This window comes from Pelodiscus sinensis, chromosome 8, assembly GCF_052426305.1.
Source record: "Pelodiscus sinensis isolate ZL-2025 chromosome 8, ASM5242630v1, whole genome shotgun sequence".
NCBI classification, from domain to species: Eukaryota; Metazoa; Chordata; order Testudines; family Trionychidae; genus Pelodiscus; species Pelodiscus sinensis.
The window spans coordinates 38,974,913-38,991,250 of record NC_143059.1 but is presented as its reverse complement, the minus strand read 5'-3'; the positions used below and the strand labels follow the sequence as shown (position 1 = coordinate 38,991,250).

Sequence of the window (16,338 nt, the reverse complement as noted above, 5' to 3'; positions counted from 1 at the left end):
GTGGTCATGTTGTCCTTAGAGATATGGACAGTTCTGTGGGTGATGGATTAAGTAACGTGCTTGCATGCATTCCTGACCGCTCTGAGCTCTAGAAGGTGTTATGGAGTAGTGCTTTGTGTGGTAACCATTTGCCTTGCATGCTGTGGTGCTGTAGATGTGCACCCCACTCCATGAGTGAGGCATCAGTTATTTGGACTGATTGTTCTGGTTGAAAGAAGGGCACCCCATCGAGTAGATTGCTGGGGATGTCCACCACCTGAGAGATTCCAGGAAGTGTCACGGTATAATAACTGCCTTTTGCAGAGAACTCCGCAATGGCGTATAGGCTGACGGCAGCCAGTGCCGCAGGGCTCAGAAGTGTAGGCGCGCACATTGGACTACATAGGTGGTGACCACCATATGGCCCATGAGCTGAAGACAGGTATGCACCGTCAAATTGGGGCTGACGAGTAGGGTGGTGTGCATATTCCTAGGGTATGCAAGGTTGTACACAAATTTTTCCTGTTGTGCAGGATCTCAGTGTTGGTCGCAAAAGTTTGTGCTTGTCGAAGAGCAGATATTCCACCTTAGATTGAAGTTCTCTTGGGACTCCCATGGCCTGAAGCCATGATGTTCTTCTCATAACCATGGCTGTAGCAATTGTTCTTGCTGCAGTATCAGCAATATCAATTTCAGAAAGCAGTGCTGTGTGGGCAATTGTGAGATTCACACATAAGAATGCCCCGAGGATAGGCTTTTTGGTGTCTGGTAAATGCTCCATCAGGTCATCTAATTTGGAGAAGCTGTCAAAGTCGTGGTTGGTCAGGTTCACTGAATAGTTGGCTATCCTAAGCTGCAGGGTGGCAGAGGAGTACACTTTCTTCCCAAATAGGTCTGACCTCTTGTGTTCTTTATCTCCATTATTTGGTTTAGGGTGAGGGGCCTTTGCCCATTGGCTTGCTGCATCAACCACCAATGAGTTTGGCCGATGATGGGAGAACAGGAAGTCTAAGTCTTCATGTGGGACAAAATATTTCCTATCCACCTTCTTGCAAATTGGCTGGGCCGATGCCAGAGGTCTTTGGACACTTCCATAATCACCTTGTTTATGGGCAATGCGATTCTGCCCTGGGATGAGGGGTGAATATTCTTTAGGAGGTGGTATTGTTTCTCCTCAACTGCTTGTAATTTTATTTCTTGGGAGGCAGCGACCCTCTTAAAAAGGTCTTGGAATTGTTTCAGGTCTGCTGCAATATGTTCATCATAGAATCATAGAACTGGAAGAGACCTCAGAAGGTCATCAAGTCCAGCCCCCTGTTCTAGGCAGGACCAATTCCAACTAAATCAACCCGGCCAGAGCTTTGTCAAGCCGAGACTTAAACACTTCTAGGGACTCCACTACTTCCCTAGGTAACCCATTCCAGTGCTTCACCACCCTCCTAGTGAAATAGTTTTTCCTAATATCCAACCTGGACCTCTCCCACCATAACTTGAGACCATTGCTCCTTGTTCTACTATCTGTCACTACTGAGAACAGCCTCTCTCCATCCTCTTTGGAACCTCCCTTCAGGAAGTTGAAGGCTGCTATCAAATCCCCCCCTCACTCTTCGCTTCTGCAGACTAAACAGACCCGAGTCCCTCAGCCTCTCCTCATAAGTCATATGCTCCAGCCCCCTAATCATTTTGGTTGCCCTCCGCTGGACCCTCTCCAATGCGTCCACATCCTTTTTGTAGTGGGGGGCCCAGAACTGGACACAATACTCCAGATGTGGCCTCACCAGAGCCGAATAAAGGGGAATAATGACATCTCTGGATCTGCTGGCAATGCTCCTCTTAATGCAACCTAATATGCCATTAGCCTTCTTGGCTACAAGGGCACACTGACTCATATCCAGCTTCTCATCCACCGTAACCCCCACGTCCTTTTCTGCAGAACTACTACTTAGCTGGTTGGTCCCCAGCTTGTAACTATGCTTGGGATTCTTCCGTCCCAAGTGCAGGACTCTACACTTGCCCTTGTTGAACCTCATCAGATTTCTTGTGGCCCAATCCTCCAATTTGTCTAAGTCATTCTGGACCCTATCTTTGCCCTTAAGCTTATCTACCTCTCCCCCCAGCTTAGTGTCATCCGCAAACTTGCTGAGGGTGCAATCCATCCCCTCATCCAGATCATTAATAAAGATATTGAACAAAACCGGTCCTAGAACCGAACCTTGGGGCACTCCGCTAGAAACCGATCGCCATCCTGACATCGAGCCATTGATCACTACCCGCTGGGCCCGGCCTTCTAGCCATCTTTCTATCCATCTTACCGTCCATTTATCCAATCCACATTCCCTTAACTTGCTGGCAAGAATATTGTGGGAGACCATATCAAAAGCCTTGCTAAAGTCAAGGTATATCACATCCACTGACTTCCCCATGTCCACCGAGCCAGTTACCTCATCATAGAAGCTAATCAGATTGGTCAGGCACGACTTGCCCTTCGTGAATCCATGCTGACTATTCCTAATCACTTTCCTCTCATCCAAGTGCCTCAAAATGGATTCATTAAGGATCTCTTCCATGATTTTTCCAGGAACCAAGGTAAGACTGACTGGCCTATAGTTCCCTGGATCATCCTTCTTCCCTTTTTTGAAGATGGGCACTACATTTGCCTTTTTCCAATCATCCGTGATTTCTCCCGATCTCCACGACTTTTCAAAGATAATAGCCAAAGGCTCCTCAATGACATTTACCAACTCCCTCAGTACCCTCGGATACACTAAGTCCGGACCCATGGATTTATGTACGTTTAGCTTTTCTAAATTGTTTCTAACCTGTTCTTTACCCACCACGGGCTGTCCATCTTCATCCCATCTTGCGTCACTTAGCACAGAAGTCCAGGAGCCGACCTTGTCCGTGAATACAGAGGCAAAGAAAGCATTGAGTACTTCAGCTTTCCCCACATCATCTGTCACTAGGTTACCTCCTTCATCCATTAGGGGCCGCACACCCTCTCTGATCACCTTCTTGTTAACATGCCTGTAGAAACCTTTCTTGTTATCCTTCACATCCTTAGCCAGTCGCAATTCCATTTGCACTTTCGCCTTCCTGATAACCCCCCGGCATTCTCGAGCTATACCTTTAAACTCCTCCCTGGTCATTTGTCCAAATTTCCACTTTTTGTAAGCTTCCTTTTTGTGCTTAAGTTCACCAAGGGTTTCCCCTGTAAGCCAATCCGGTCTCCTACCATGTTTGCCTCTCTTGCTAAGCGTCGGGATGGTTTCTTTCTGTGCCTTCAATAAGGCTTCTTTAAAATACTGCCAGCTGTCCTGGACTCCTTTCCCCTTCATGTTAACATCCCAGGGGATTCTGCCCATCAGATCTCTGAGGGAGTCAAAATCTGCTTTTTTGAAGTCCAAGGTGTGTATTTTACTACTCTCTTTTCTTCCTTTGGTCAGGATCCTGAAATCTACCATCTCATGATCACTGCTTCCCAGGTTGTTACCCACCTCCACTTCCCCTATTAGTTCCTCCCTGTTTGTGAGCAGAAGGTCAAGCTGCGCACGGCCCCTGGTCGGATCCTTCAGCATTTGTGTCAAGAAGTTATTCCCAACATTCTCCAAAAACTTCCTGGATTGCTTGTGTACTGCCGTATAGGTTTCCCAACAGATGTCAGGGTGATTAGAGTCCCCCACGAGAACCAGGGCCTGCGATCTGGAAGCTTCGCTCAGTTGTCCGAAGATAGCCTCATCTACCTCATCCACCTGATTCGGTGGCCTGTAGCAGACACCAACCACAACATCACTGCTGTTGTTTGCTCCTTTAAACTTAACCCATAGACTTTCAACAGGTTTTTCTCCCTCTTTATACTGGAGTTCAGAGCAATCATAGTGCTCTTACATATAGTGCAACTCCTCCTCCTTTTCTCCCCTGCCTGTTGTTCCTGAACAATCTATACCCTTCCATGACAGTGCTCCAATCGTGCGAGTCATCCCACCAAGTCTCTGTTATCCCAATTAAATCATATTTCTTGGTCTGGGCCAGGGCCTCCAGCTCTTCCTGTTTGTTGCCCAGGCTTCTCGCATTAGTGTACAAACACTTCAGGTGACCAGTTGATTGTCCTATCTTCTCCATTCGAAGCAGGGGTCCTCCCTTTCTTGCCCCTTCCTCTCTGCATTTCTTCCCGGCATCCGACTTTCGAACTTCCCTCAGGGTTTTGGTCACCATCCCACGACGAACCTAGTTTAAAGCCCTCCTCACTAGGTTTGCAAGCCTGCCCGCGAAGATGCTCCTTCCTCTCTTTGTTAGGTGGATCCCATCTCTTCCTAACAATCCTCGTGCCCGGAACAGAGTCCCATGGTCGAAGAAACCAAAGCCCTCTCTGCGACACCATCTGCACAACCACACATTTACATCCTCAGTTCGACAATCCCTACCCAGTCCTTTCCCTTCAACAGGGAGGATGGACAAGAATACCACTTGCGCTCCGAATTCTTGGATCCTTCTTCCCAGCGCTACATAATCCATAGTAACACGCTCAAGGTCATTCTTGGCCGTATCATTAGTTCCCACGTGGAGAAGCAGGAAGCGGTAGCGATCCGAAGGTTTGATCAGCTTGGTAAGCCTCTCAGTGACATCCTGAATGCGAGCTCCCAGTAAGCAGCACACATCCTCAAGGGCTATCGCCTCCTCCAGAGGGGAAAGGGGACTGTCTTCTGACTGCACCAGCTGAGAATTGTCCTGATTGCCCGGTAATTGACCGTCCTTCTCAGAATCTGGCATGGATCCAATAGTGTGGGAAGGTGAAGCTGGCGGTAGCCTTTTCCGTGACTATGGGGTAGCAGAATGGAATTTAGGTGGTTCCCAATAATCTCAGGTGCCCAATGCGGCTGGTAATGAGGTGGTGGATAGTACAAGCTTGGCTGCCATGGAGGGTGATACGGGCATGCTGCGTAGTGATGCCCCTGCTGAGATGGGGTGGGAGGTGAATGCTGCAAGGAGAATGCACTCCTCTGGTCATAATGATCTCCTTTAAGCACCCATATCCATATTGTGGTGGTGAATAGGATGGGTACAGTGCCAGAGACTGCTCCCTTGATGGGAGTGGGGCAGGTTGTCTTTGCTCACTAGTACTCTCCCTGAGTCCCCTGCAGTTTGTTTCCTTTAAAACACATCTGGTTTGTCTGTGGGCTGAAAGCCTGTAGAGGGGAGGCACTGGAGAAGCCGCCACGCTGAGTGGTGGTGTCGAAGATTTGCAGGGCCGCTTTGCAGCTGGTTCTGCTTCTCTAGCCGGTGCTGCACGTGTAAACGCTTGCTTTGGCACCGGAGTTTGTCTGGGCGCTTTCCCCAGTGCAGAGAGTGAGCGTGTGGCTCCTATATGCATGCTCGGGGCCAGAGCAGGTGATTCAGAGGCAGACTTCGGCACCACGGAACTGGTCGCCACATCTTCCGTGGTTATTCTGGGGTACAGATCAGGTGGCAAAGACCTGGCAGGAGAGACCCTAGTCAGCTGATGACCTTGAGGCTAATCTGCGCTTGGGATTTTATGCCCCTTGATCCCGCACACTTTCAGCTAGAGGTTGTAACGGCTTCTCCATAAGGGACATACGGAGCCTAAGCTCCCAGTCCTTTCTTGCTCTGGCAGACAAGTTTTTGCAGTGCTTGCATTTTTGTGGGATGTGTAACTCCCCCAAACATCTGGGACAGCAGCTATGACCATCTGAAGATGGGATGGATTTTCTGCAGCTGCGGCATTTAACCCCCCGCGAGCCAGGTATATTAGAGCTGTTGGCAGTGGAGGTGGAGGGGAGGGGCTCTTAATTCAACTGTTGGCACGCTCGTGGGTAAAGGCAGCTGTTTTATGAGATTTTGATCTTTTTTCTCCCCTTCACCCCGGCTTTCTTCTTTCTTTCTTTTTTTAAAAGAGTGAAACCAGTTGGCGCAGAGAGGAGCCGCTGCCTCTGAAGCAGCTAGCGCTGACTGAACAGTGTTCCCCGGTTTGTTTTGTTTGTCTCTTTGAAGTGGAAATAAAGTAACAAGGCAATCTGTAATTAAATGAGATCAAAAGGTTGTGAAGAGAGTGAAATATTTCTGTGAGGAGAGAAGCACCTGAGATGGCAGGAGAGCTCTGTCCACAAAAGAGGACGGAAGAAGAGGAACTGAGGGAAGGGGATTCGGGCTGCACTCAACTGTCAAACTGCCAGCAGCATGAGAGGCTCACTGCGCATGCATGGCCCAACTGCTACCTGCTATGAAAAGGTCTCTGAACCTGCAGCTCCAGGAAAGACTCATTGCCTAGAGTGGAGCACCCACAGGGACATCACCCAAAGAACAAACAACAACTCATGACTCCAAGATCTCTTCTTGAGAGGTAAAAGCGAATTTAGACCCCTATTATTTTTTTTGGTGATTATGTTAGGATTATATTTTTCAATGTGCATTACTTTGCATTTATCAACAATGAATTTCATCTGCCATTTTGTTGCCCAGTCACCCAATTTCGACAAATTCCTTTGTAAGTGTAAAGTGGACTGCTAAGAATTAACTATCCTGAGAATTTTTTTTTAAATCATCTGGAAACTTTGCCACCTCACTGCACTCTTTCTCCAGACCCATTATGCATATCTGGAATACCAGAGGTCCCACTACAGTTCTTTGAGGGACAAGACACTGCTGTTTACCTCTCTCCATTACAAGAGCTGATTATTTACTCCTACTTTGTTCCCATATTTTAAGCAGTTATTACATGCATTTAAAAAGTCAGATAAGTTTTGTACATTTTAAGAAATGAAGATGCAAACAAACTTACATAGTCTTTTACTGTAGTTTCTAAATGGCATATTAAAACTTTTAGTCTACTTATAGCATCATCTTTTTGCTCCACAATGCACATGAGCTCTTCAATTCGTTTATTCTGTATCGTCATTTTCTTTAAAAAGAGAAAAACTACATTTTACTAGGTTTTAGATAACAGAATGCATTGTAATATAATTCCAAATATTTTATACTCAAACATGCAATGAGAAACAAAACTTAGTAGTGCTAGGCATATTCTGTGAAGCACACTATGAAATTAGACATGAAGCTACTGTAATTTTGAATGAATAATTAAAGCAGATCGTTTCAGTGAATTTACTTCTCTTAAAAAAAGTTACCTCAGTAGCTTCTTCAAGTTGTTGAGCAGATTCTTGTAATTTAATCACTTGCATTTCAAACTCTGTAATCAAATAGAGAAACTGGTTGACACAAATTAGATTTCAAACTAGTAGCTCATTCAGTAAGTTTGGGTTCGTTTCCTACAATTAGGTTTTAGCCATGTACCAGTATTAAAGGTATTTAATTAGGCAGTCTAAAATACTTGATTTTCAAATAAGTTTCTTAAAATAAATGCATACATTTTAACCAACACAACCTAATAATTGCACTTTAATATTAAAGTTATTGTTCTGAGCAGGACTCCATGATCAGGCTTATTGGTAGTCACCTATTTGATTAGATACCTTAATACATCAATGAGGATTGTGAATTTTTCACTCCCAATACAAGAAAACTATCCCTCCACCATGAAAAAGGCCACCAACCCACAAGCGATTAAGTGAATGAAATCCAGGCATGAGAATTTCTCTCATGCGTACACAAACACAAAAGGCCTCCATCTGCAGGACTCCTCTGTGGAAAAAATAGTGTGAATAGAACACTTTTCCCCTCTGTTTCATTAGCACAGATTCTACTGCTCCTAGCTGCATAACATGGTTCAACTCCTGGCGCAGTGGATACTCTGAAGAGAGATCTCTGAAGAGTGATCCAAAGGGAGTGTGGAGAGAGGAGTTGGAAAGAAAGGGGATAGAGTAACCAGTTTCTACCATTTCTAGCACCTGTCAGATATGAGCAGGGCTTGACAAATGCACTTGCCCACAGCGAGTAGATTTTTCCAGCTGGCGAGTTCAGGGGCGGACTGGCCCGGTGGGCCGTTCTGACAGGCTGGTGGAAGCCCGCACTACGGGTGGCACGCCCCATCCGATCTGCCGGCCGGCGGAGGAGCACAGCGCTGCTGGGAAGGGGGAAGTGAAGTGATTCTTCCCACCGGGACGAGGAGGCACGAGGAGGTGGGGCAGGATGCCAGGATGCTGGCGTGACCTGGCCCCGCTGATTTTAAAGGGCTGCAGCAGCTCAGCTCTGGCTGCGTGTCTCTGGGAGCTGGCTGCAGCGCGCAGCACAGCCAGGGCCTACCCCGACGGCTCCCATCCTGCCATGGCCCCAGCCCCCCTTTATCTCTGCGCCGCCTGTTCCCCACGCCTCCCCTGCACCCCAGACCCCCTGCTCTCCCTCTTCCCTGCGACCCTATGGCTCTGCGCCACCCTTACAACCCGCACCCTGCTCCCCCCCAGCTCTGTGCTGCCCATTCCCTGCACTGCCCCTAGACCCTGATCCTTCTGCCCCTCCCGTTCCCCGCATCCCATTCCCCGTGCCTCCACCGCACCCTGCTACCCCCAATCCCTGCACCACTCTGGCTCTGTGCCTCCCGTTCCCTGTGCCACCCCCGTACTCCCCTACTGTTCCCTGCACCCCTCTGGCTCTGAGTTGTCCCCGCACCCTGCTCCCCCTGTGGGTCGGAGTGAAGGGTGCTTGCCCATAGGGAGGGGCTAGACAGGGCAGGGAAAAGGCTGCTGTGACCCAGCAGCAAGTGAAAGGGGGAGTTCACTTGAAGCGCCTTTGCCTTTATGGAAAAAAACGAATGAAAATTCTAATTGTTATTTATAGGGCTAAAATGCCGGGACAAAAAAGAAAAAAAAAAAAACCCCATTGCAAAATGCAAACATATGTAAAAGACAACAAAAAGGGGGGGGGGGGGCAGCAAAAAACCTAGCAGCTGGCCCCTGGGGAGGGGAAGGAACTGGGCTGGGCTGTGGGGAGGGGAGGGGAGGGGAGGGGAAAAATATGGGGAAGGTGCTTGTGCTGAGGGGAGGAGGAGGAGGTCAGGAGAAGAAGAAGAAAGAGGAAGGCACCAAAGGGACAGGGGTGGAGGAGAGACAAATGCCAGGGGGCCAAGTGCAGACAATGAGGAAAAGGGCAGGAGGGGGAGGTGTCAGTGGGAGGGGGGACAGGGTGATGCTGGGAGAGGAGAAGGTAAGGGCACTGGGGCCTAGAGGGGGAGGTGGTGGTGCCGGGAGAAGGCTTGAAAGAAGGTGTGGGCATGAGGAAGGCAGGGATGGAGCAAGGCATCTCTAAGGGCACAGGGGCATGAGGGGAACAGGGACAGAGGGTGGGGAGGGAGTGGGTATCAGGGAAAAAGAGAGCAAAGGGGGCAGAGGCAGTGAGGGAAGGGGAAGGTACCAGGAGGGTGCAGGTGCCAAGGGATTCTGGGGGTGAAGCAGAAGGGCAGACACTTGCAGGAGAGGGACCAGCACCAGAGGAGAGAGGCAGGGCAGGTGTGTAGAGGGAGGTTTTAGGAGAGGGGATGAGGAGGGGTAGCTCACATGATCAGAGTGGGGCTACTTGAGGAGTGGGCACAGGACAGAGAGAAGGGCTGGCAGAGGGGGGCAGGTCTCAGGAAGGCAGGAGTCAGGACAGCAGAGGAGGGTGAGTGGTTGGGGGGCAGCAGGCTCCAGGGGAGGAGACATGGTAGAGAAAAGATAGAGATTTATAAGATATTTATTAATAACCTGGGTGATATTTATTAAGAACTTATTAGTAATTACTGTTCTTAGTCTTATTAGGAATTTATGCCATTTAAAAAAAAAAAACCACTTTGTGGGGGAGGGTGGCGAGACCCTTTTTTGTCTGGTGAGTAGGGTTTTCCATAATTTGTCGACCCCTGGATATGAGAATCTCCCAACTTAGATAAAATGGGACAATCTCTGAATGTTCAGGAGAGACATGGTGTCACGGAGAGCTGGGGTTTTGGGGTCTTCGACTAAGGCAGGAGTGGGGAACCTTTTTCGGATCAGGGGCTGCTGACCCACAGAAAAATCAGTCAGGGGCAAATAAACCCTCCAAAGAACAAACCCTCACTGATGTGGCTCCTGACTGAGGAGAAAAACACTCCCCATGTTCCCCTCCAACACCAAAGCCTAGGGGAGCCCAGGCTAGTAGATTGTGTGCGCTCCAGCCCTGAAGTGGGGCAGCAGGGGGGTTGGACCACCAGCAGGGATTTCCCAATGCTGGGGAGGAGCACTGAGTCTTGGGGGCCAGATCCAAGCAAGCTGGGGACTGCATTTGGCCCCCAGGCCTTAGGTTCCTCCAACCCTGGACTAAGGCTTCAGATTTGTTGTCTGGGGGTTAACGGCTGGGATGCAGCCACTGAAGAAGTAGACTGTTATTCCCATGAGGGACTATGCCCGCAACCTCACGACTCAATTGCCACTGTTTGCAAATACATAGGCTAGTGGAATTGTTGGGGTGTATAGTAATTTGGTTTTGTTTTTTTCCTTGGGTTGGGAGTATAGATTGACAAAGACTGGAGTGTCACTTGTGAGTCCTTGAGTGAGTGGAGGGACTCATCCGTTTTCTCGGCAAATAGTCTGGGCCCCTCAAGTGGCAAGTCTTCCACCATGGATTGCATCTCTTTGGAGAAGCCAGAAAGATGGAGCCAAGGGGTTCATCTCATTACATGAACCATCACACCGGAGCTTGCAACTGTGTCTGTGGAATCAAGTGCTGTTTGGACAGCTGTTTTGGAGATGAGTTGTCCCTCTGCCACAAGTACTGCAAGTTGTTCTCTCTTGTCCTCAGCAATAAAGTTAGTCAATTGGGAGATATTCATGAAGTTTGTATAATCATATTTTACAAGTAGTGCTGCATAGTTGGCTATGCGGAGGTGAAGCATGGCCAAGGAGTAAACCTCATGTCCAAACATATCACAACTTTTCCAGTCCTTATGAGGAGTTGTGTTCCTGGGCTGTCATTGCCTGCCACATTCCTGAACTTCATCAATAAGGAATTAGGCACTGGATGCAAGAAAAGAACTCTATGCCCTTGGCTGGTACATAATATTTCTTGTTGGACTCTTGCAGGTTGAAGGAGCAATTACAGGAGTCTGCCAAATGGTTTTGACAGGGTTCGTTGGTGCATCATTCATGGAAAAGATGACTCGGAATGAACCAGATGTATCCAGAATGTCCACTTACTAATGTGTTATTTGAATCTCCTAAAGAAAAACAGTCACAGAACCAAGCTACCTTCTTAAACAGGTCTTGGAATAATTTGAAAATCATACCCTGTATTGGGGGGAAAAGTAGCATAATGGTGTTCTCTGTGGACAATGACAAGTGGTTGTTACGGGGTCATCCTCTTCTTCCTCTGGTTCCCCTATCACCACTGAGGGTGCTGCTACAGAAGCTACCTTCAACTGCTGTGCCCCAGGTCTCGATGTAGCAGGTAATCTCTATTATTGGGGTATGTGGCCTACAAATTCTAATATGCCCATTGAGGTGAAGTATTGGGGGCCCCCAGGGTTGTTCATACCACAGTAAGTACTTACGGTCAGGGTAGTATGGCCAAAGAGATGCTCTTGTGTTGGCTGATTCCTGGTAGACAGGAGACAATGGAGGGAGAGCTTCTTGGTTTTCCTTTTTCGCATAAGGTGCAGGTGATATTGGGGATGCAAGGAGACTAAATGCCAAATTCGTGTCAGACTGACACAAGGAAAGGGAAGTTAGGGGCAAAGCCCAGTTACAGATGCTTCTGACTGAGGAACTGCTGCTGTGCTGGTTTGATTGGACCCTGAAGCTGCCAGCTTGTCAGTGCTGGGGACAGTGAAGCATAAGATGGCACTGTCAGTTGCATCTCTATCAGCATCAGGAGTGCCTTTGAAGAAGCCATCATTTGCGTCGGTGCCATGCTGCTCTTTGAAGGTTGTAGTTTCCTTATTGGCAATGCAGAGGCTGGGGTTTTGATTTTCCATTAGTGCCTCTGTTGTAGCCAACTCTGGCAGAGTCTAGTGGTGCCAGGGTTGTCTTCTGCTTCAGCTCTCAGTACTGACAGCGCAGTCTGTGCTGGATGCCTGCCTGTGGAACAACTCCTCTGCCAACCCCTGCAGTGGGGACTTAAAGAGGCAGGCACCTAAGTGATGTTTGGAAGTGTGTTCCGATGTGGGAGTAGAAGAAGGACCCCTGTCAGGAGCCATGGTCAGTGAAGCAAGTTGGAGGGAGGGTTCCAAGTTTCAGGTTCCGATGCAGGTTTGAGATACTTCTCCATACAAGAAGGAAATTTGAACTGTAAGTCTAGCCCATCTTGTTCTGGCTGTGAGCTTGAGCCAACGTGGACACTTTTGTAGAATTCATGCTGTGACATAGCAGAGGTGCTGTCTGCTCTGTAACCTGGGGTTCCCCTACGCTGTGATGTGCGATTCCCACTGACTCACCCACATGTGTATTGGCCCAGACACCTGGTCTCAGCCTGAGCAGTTAACAAGGCTCTTCCCTGGGGGAAGAGACAAAGGAAGGGAGGTGGAGACCAACACCTGGCTGGGGGCCAGCGTCTGGGAGCAAGGCAGTCTGGCTGGAAACATGAAGAGAGGAGACTAAGTGGAGGGCTGGGAGTTTAGGGGCCTAGGCACCCCACCACAAGGGGTCTACGGGAGCCTGGCCTTCACTCCTGTAGCCACATCATGTCTACACTGTGCTGTATCCTGGAGAAGCAATAAACCTTCCCTATTCTACTGGATGGTGGAGTCTGTTCTTGCTGCTATGGGGGTAAAGGATCTGAGGAATTCCCGACACGCCGTTACACATGCTTCGCCTGAGCATGGAACACATTAACTACACTACAGCAATCCCAGACAGGGATCACAAGCTTGCAGGTGGGGCAGAGTTTTAAGTCTGGGAAACAGGGTATTTAGGGGAGGAGAGACTGGCTTTCACCTTCAACCAACTATGCCCAGGTGTGACTGGTGTTCTGCTCAGGCAGTAGCTCACAATGCAAGGAAGAAAAAACAAAAGGAAGGCTAAGTAGCTACTAACGAGGAAACAAAATAACTAATTAACAACTAACTAGCCAGCTACTGATTGTGTCTTTTTTTTTCCCTATCACTCTAGGCAGAGCAGTGTGGGTTGGTCTGTCACACAGTTAGTTAACTGTCTGGGAGAGTGACCATACATGTGACTCAACCCAGCACTGCCACCAAAAATAGGCTCCAACTATTAGTGCAGGGATGCGAAAGCAAACACCTACAGTGGAGCAGCCACAGGGACAGCACTAGAGCAGCAGCTATATTATCTGGCCCTGTACCAATCGGAAAGCTCTATAAAAATTGCTTTTTCTGATCTTCATTGAAGGTCTGATTTATAGTCTGGTTGACGTGGGACTGGCAGGGTCCCTATCTGCTCCCTAGAAACAGCAACATGCTGCTGCTGCTCCAAGGCAGAGGAAGAGTTATGGGGATTCCGTATCTGCTCCCACTCCATTCTGAGCACTGGCTCTGCAGCTGCCATTGATTGGGAACAGCAGCCAAGGGGAACTGTGGGGGGGGGGGGCCGCACCTGAGGACAGAGCAGTGCACAGAGCCATCTGTGCCTCTGCCTAGGAACAGCCAGGACATGTCACCACTTTCGGAGAGCCACCCAAATCTGACATTCCAAAACTAGTCTCCATGCCATGATCCAGGCCTGAGCCCTTTCCTCTACCAAATCTCCCTCCTTGAGCCCAACCCCTGCAATCTAAACCCTCTAGAGCCCAGCCTGGAGCCCCCTCCTGCATCCCAAATCCCTCATCCCCAAACCCACACATCCCCAGCTAGAGGTTTGGTTGAGCTTAAAATAGTGTAATTAAAAATAAGAGCTAGCATCCAATTTGATCAACTAGAAAGATCACAGTATGAGATGTCAAATATATTAAAATATAAATATTAAAACAGAGAAAAAATGAAGATATCGAATCCACTTAATTCATTAAAATTCAACACAATTTTCTATATCTGCATTAGTTCAGAACCACTCTTATTTTACCCCACATACCTTTAGTTCTCTGTGTTAGCTCTTCTTTAGTTTTAGTTAGCTCAACAGTAGCTTTTCCCAGATTTTGTTCAAGCCAAGCAATAGCTTCTTGTGGGTCTTCTAAAGATACAATATACCTGTGAGTTTCTTCTACCTGCTTCTTAATATCAGTGACATCATCTTGCAGAGATGTAATAATGCCCTCAAAATCAACACTGCTTTCAGGAGCTACATTATTTCCTCCTTCCTAGAAAAGGAATTTAAAAGTGTTTTATGGTTATATAGAAATGGCCTAAATTGCTAAATCAGCTGACACAGAACTCTAGTTCTATTAGACAGATCCTAGCACAGCCATCATTTCTATGAAAACGAGCAGTCCTATGGCACAGCTTTTATGGGTAAAACCCTTTTCATCAGAAGAGTTAGAGTGAAAATTGTAGGATCCAGATTCCACTCCAACTCATCTGATGAAATGGGTTTTACCCATAAAAGATCATGATATATTATAGTGATAGAAATGTAGCCGTGTTAGTCTGGTGTAGCTGAAACAAAATACAGGACTATGTAGCACTTTAAAGACTAACAAGATGGTTTATTAGATGAGCTTTCATGGGCCAGACCCACTTCCTCAGATCAAATAGTGGAAGAAAAGTCATGACCATATATACCAAAGGATACAATTTAAAAAAAAAAAAAAAAGTGAACACATATGAAAAGGACAAATCACATTTCAGAACAGAAGGGGGATGCGGGGGGGGAAGGAAGGTAAATGTCTGTGTGCTAATGGTATTAGAGGTGATAATTGGGGAAGCTATCTTCAACTACCTTATCCATTACAAAGATAGCTTCCCCAATTATCACCTCTAATACCATTAGCTCACAGATATTTACCTTCCTTGCCCCCCCCATCCCCCTTCTGTTCTGAAATGTGATTTGTCCTTTTCATATGTGTTCACTTTTTTTTTTTAATTGTATCCTTTGGTATATATGGTTGTGACTATTTTCTTCCACTATTTGATCTGAGGAAGTGGGTCTGGCCCACGAAAGCTCATCATCTAATAAACCATCTTGTTAGTCTTTAAAGTGCTACATAGTCCTGTATTTTGTTTCATGATATATTATGTGCATTAGTATCTAAGGTGCCACAGGATTGCTAATTTTTAAATCTCATAGTGCACAGATGCCAATTTTCATCCATTGAAAAATCCCCAAAATAAATCTTGTTGAGTTCTTTAACGACAAGCTAAAAAGGTACCAACATCTAGTTTAATAAGAAATAAGGTCTACCCTAACTGGGACAAGAATTCTTGAAATCACCACCACCAAATTCCTTGGTCTCTGGAGTTAATTTACATTAACACAACCATGAAAGTGCTCATCCCTTAACAGTAGGTTAGTTAAAAGTACAAAGACAGATCCTTCAACAATGTGGGGGAAGGGGAAAATACCAGCATTCCAGCTCTTTCATTACAATGGGAATCCTTTGTGTCCTGTTCATCCCGGTTTTTGGCACATTCATTTACTAACTCCTTGTAGATTTGCAAGCGTCGTTCAGAATTTTCTGCCAGCAACTCTCGTTCATGAGAAAGGTGTTGCCTGTATTTAAAGAGTTCAAATGCTAGAAATTAGTTATTTAAAAAGAGATCGTTAGAAGTCACTGACACTACCTTCTGACTGTCACGTGGGAGAATATGCAGGTTCTGTTAATTTTAAATCACTCATAGCTGCTCTAACAAACTTCACTATAGGTTGGACCTCGCTGATCCAGCACCCTCGGGGCCTGACTGGTCCCGAACGAGGGGATTTGCCAGACCAGGGAAGGTCCCTCCCATCGTGGCCATGCTGTCACTGGGCTAGAGCTCCAGCCTTCCCTCACTACTGCCTTAGTCCCGTGGGGCTCCTGCCAGCCCTGTTACTGCCAGGGCCAGAGAGAACCGCAGCCAGAACAGCGCTGCCGTGACAGAGCTCCGCAGCTGTGGCTGGAGCTCTGTGACCAGGGCAGGCGGCTGAGCTGGAGAGCTTCGCAGCCTGGGCCAAAGCTCCCTAGTTACAGCCAGGGCTGGGGCTGGAGTTCCCTGACCGCTGGAGCTAGAGCCCCCCAGCTGCTGGTGCTAGAGCCCCCCAGCTGCTGGTGCTAGTTCATTCTCTCCCCCCCCCCCCGAAAACATACCTATCATCTTCTCAATTAGATTATGGATTTTTTTTGACTTGGTAGCCTATAAGATCTAGGAACTTCACAACTGTCATTTGTTTTTCAGTGTCTTTCAGAATGCTGGATTTTTTTTTTTTTAAATTTACTCGTTTAATGTAAAGTTTATACACATGAGTATTACCCATCCTGTTGCCATGGTAGATGTACACCTGACCTCCTCCCTCCCCACTATTCCCAGGGGCAGGGAGGCTTGGGCCACGCAGCTGTCTGCCTTCACACTGCTCCAGGCTG

The 16,338-nt window shown here is 47.6% G+C and overlaps 1 protein-coding gene across 2 annotated transcripts in view; it reads right to left on the bottom strand.

The window, feature by feature from the left end:
* The window catches only part of KIF20B (kinesin family member 20B), a 109,999-nt gene that overhangs the window by 60,014 nt on the left and 33,647 nt on the right, over positions 1-16,338 (bottom strand). For both annotated transcript variants that reach the window (XM_075935118.2, XM_075935117.2), the window contains 4 exons: positions 15,344-15,491; positions 13,917-14,142; positions 7,119-7,180; positions 6,773-6,892 (listed from right to left, as the gene is read on the bottom strand). In XM_075935118.2, the coding sequence (XP_075791233.2) occupies positions 6,773-6,892; positions 7,119-7,180; positions 13,917-14,142; positions 15,344-15,491 (556 nt within the window). The remainder of the gene's footprint in view (positions 1-6,772; positions 6,893-7,118; positions 7,181-13,916; positions 14,143-15,343; positions 15,492-16,338) is intronic.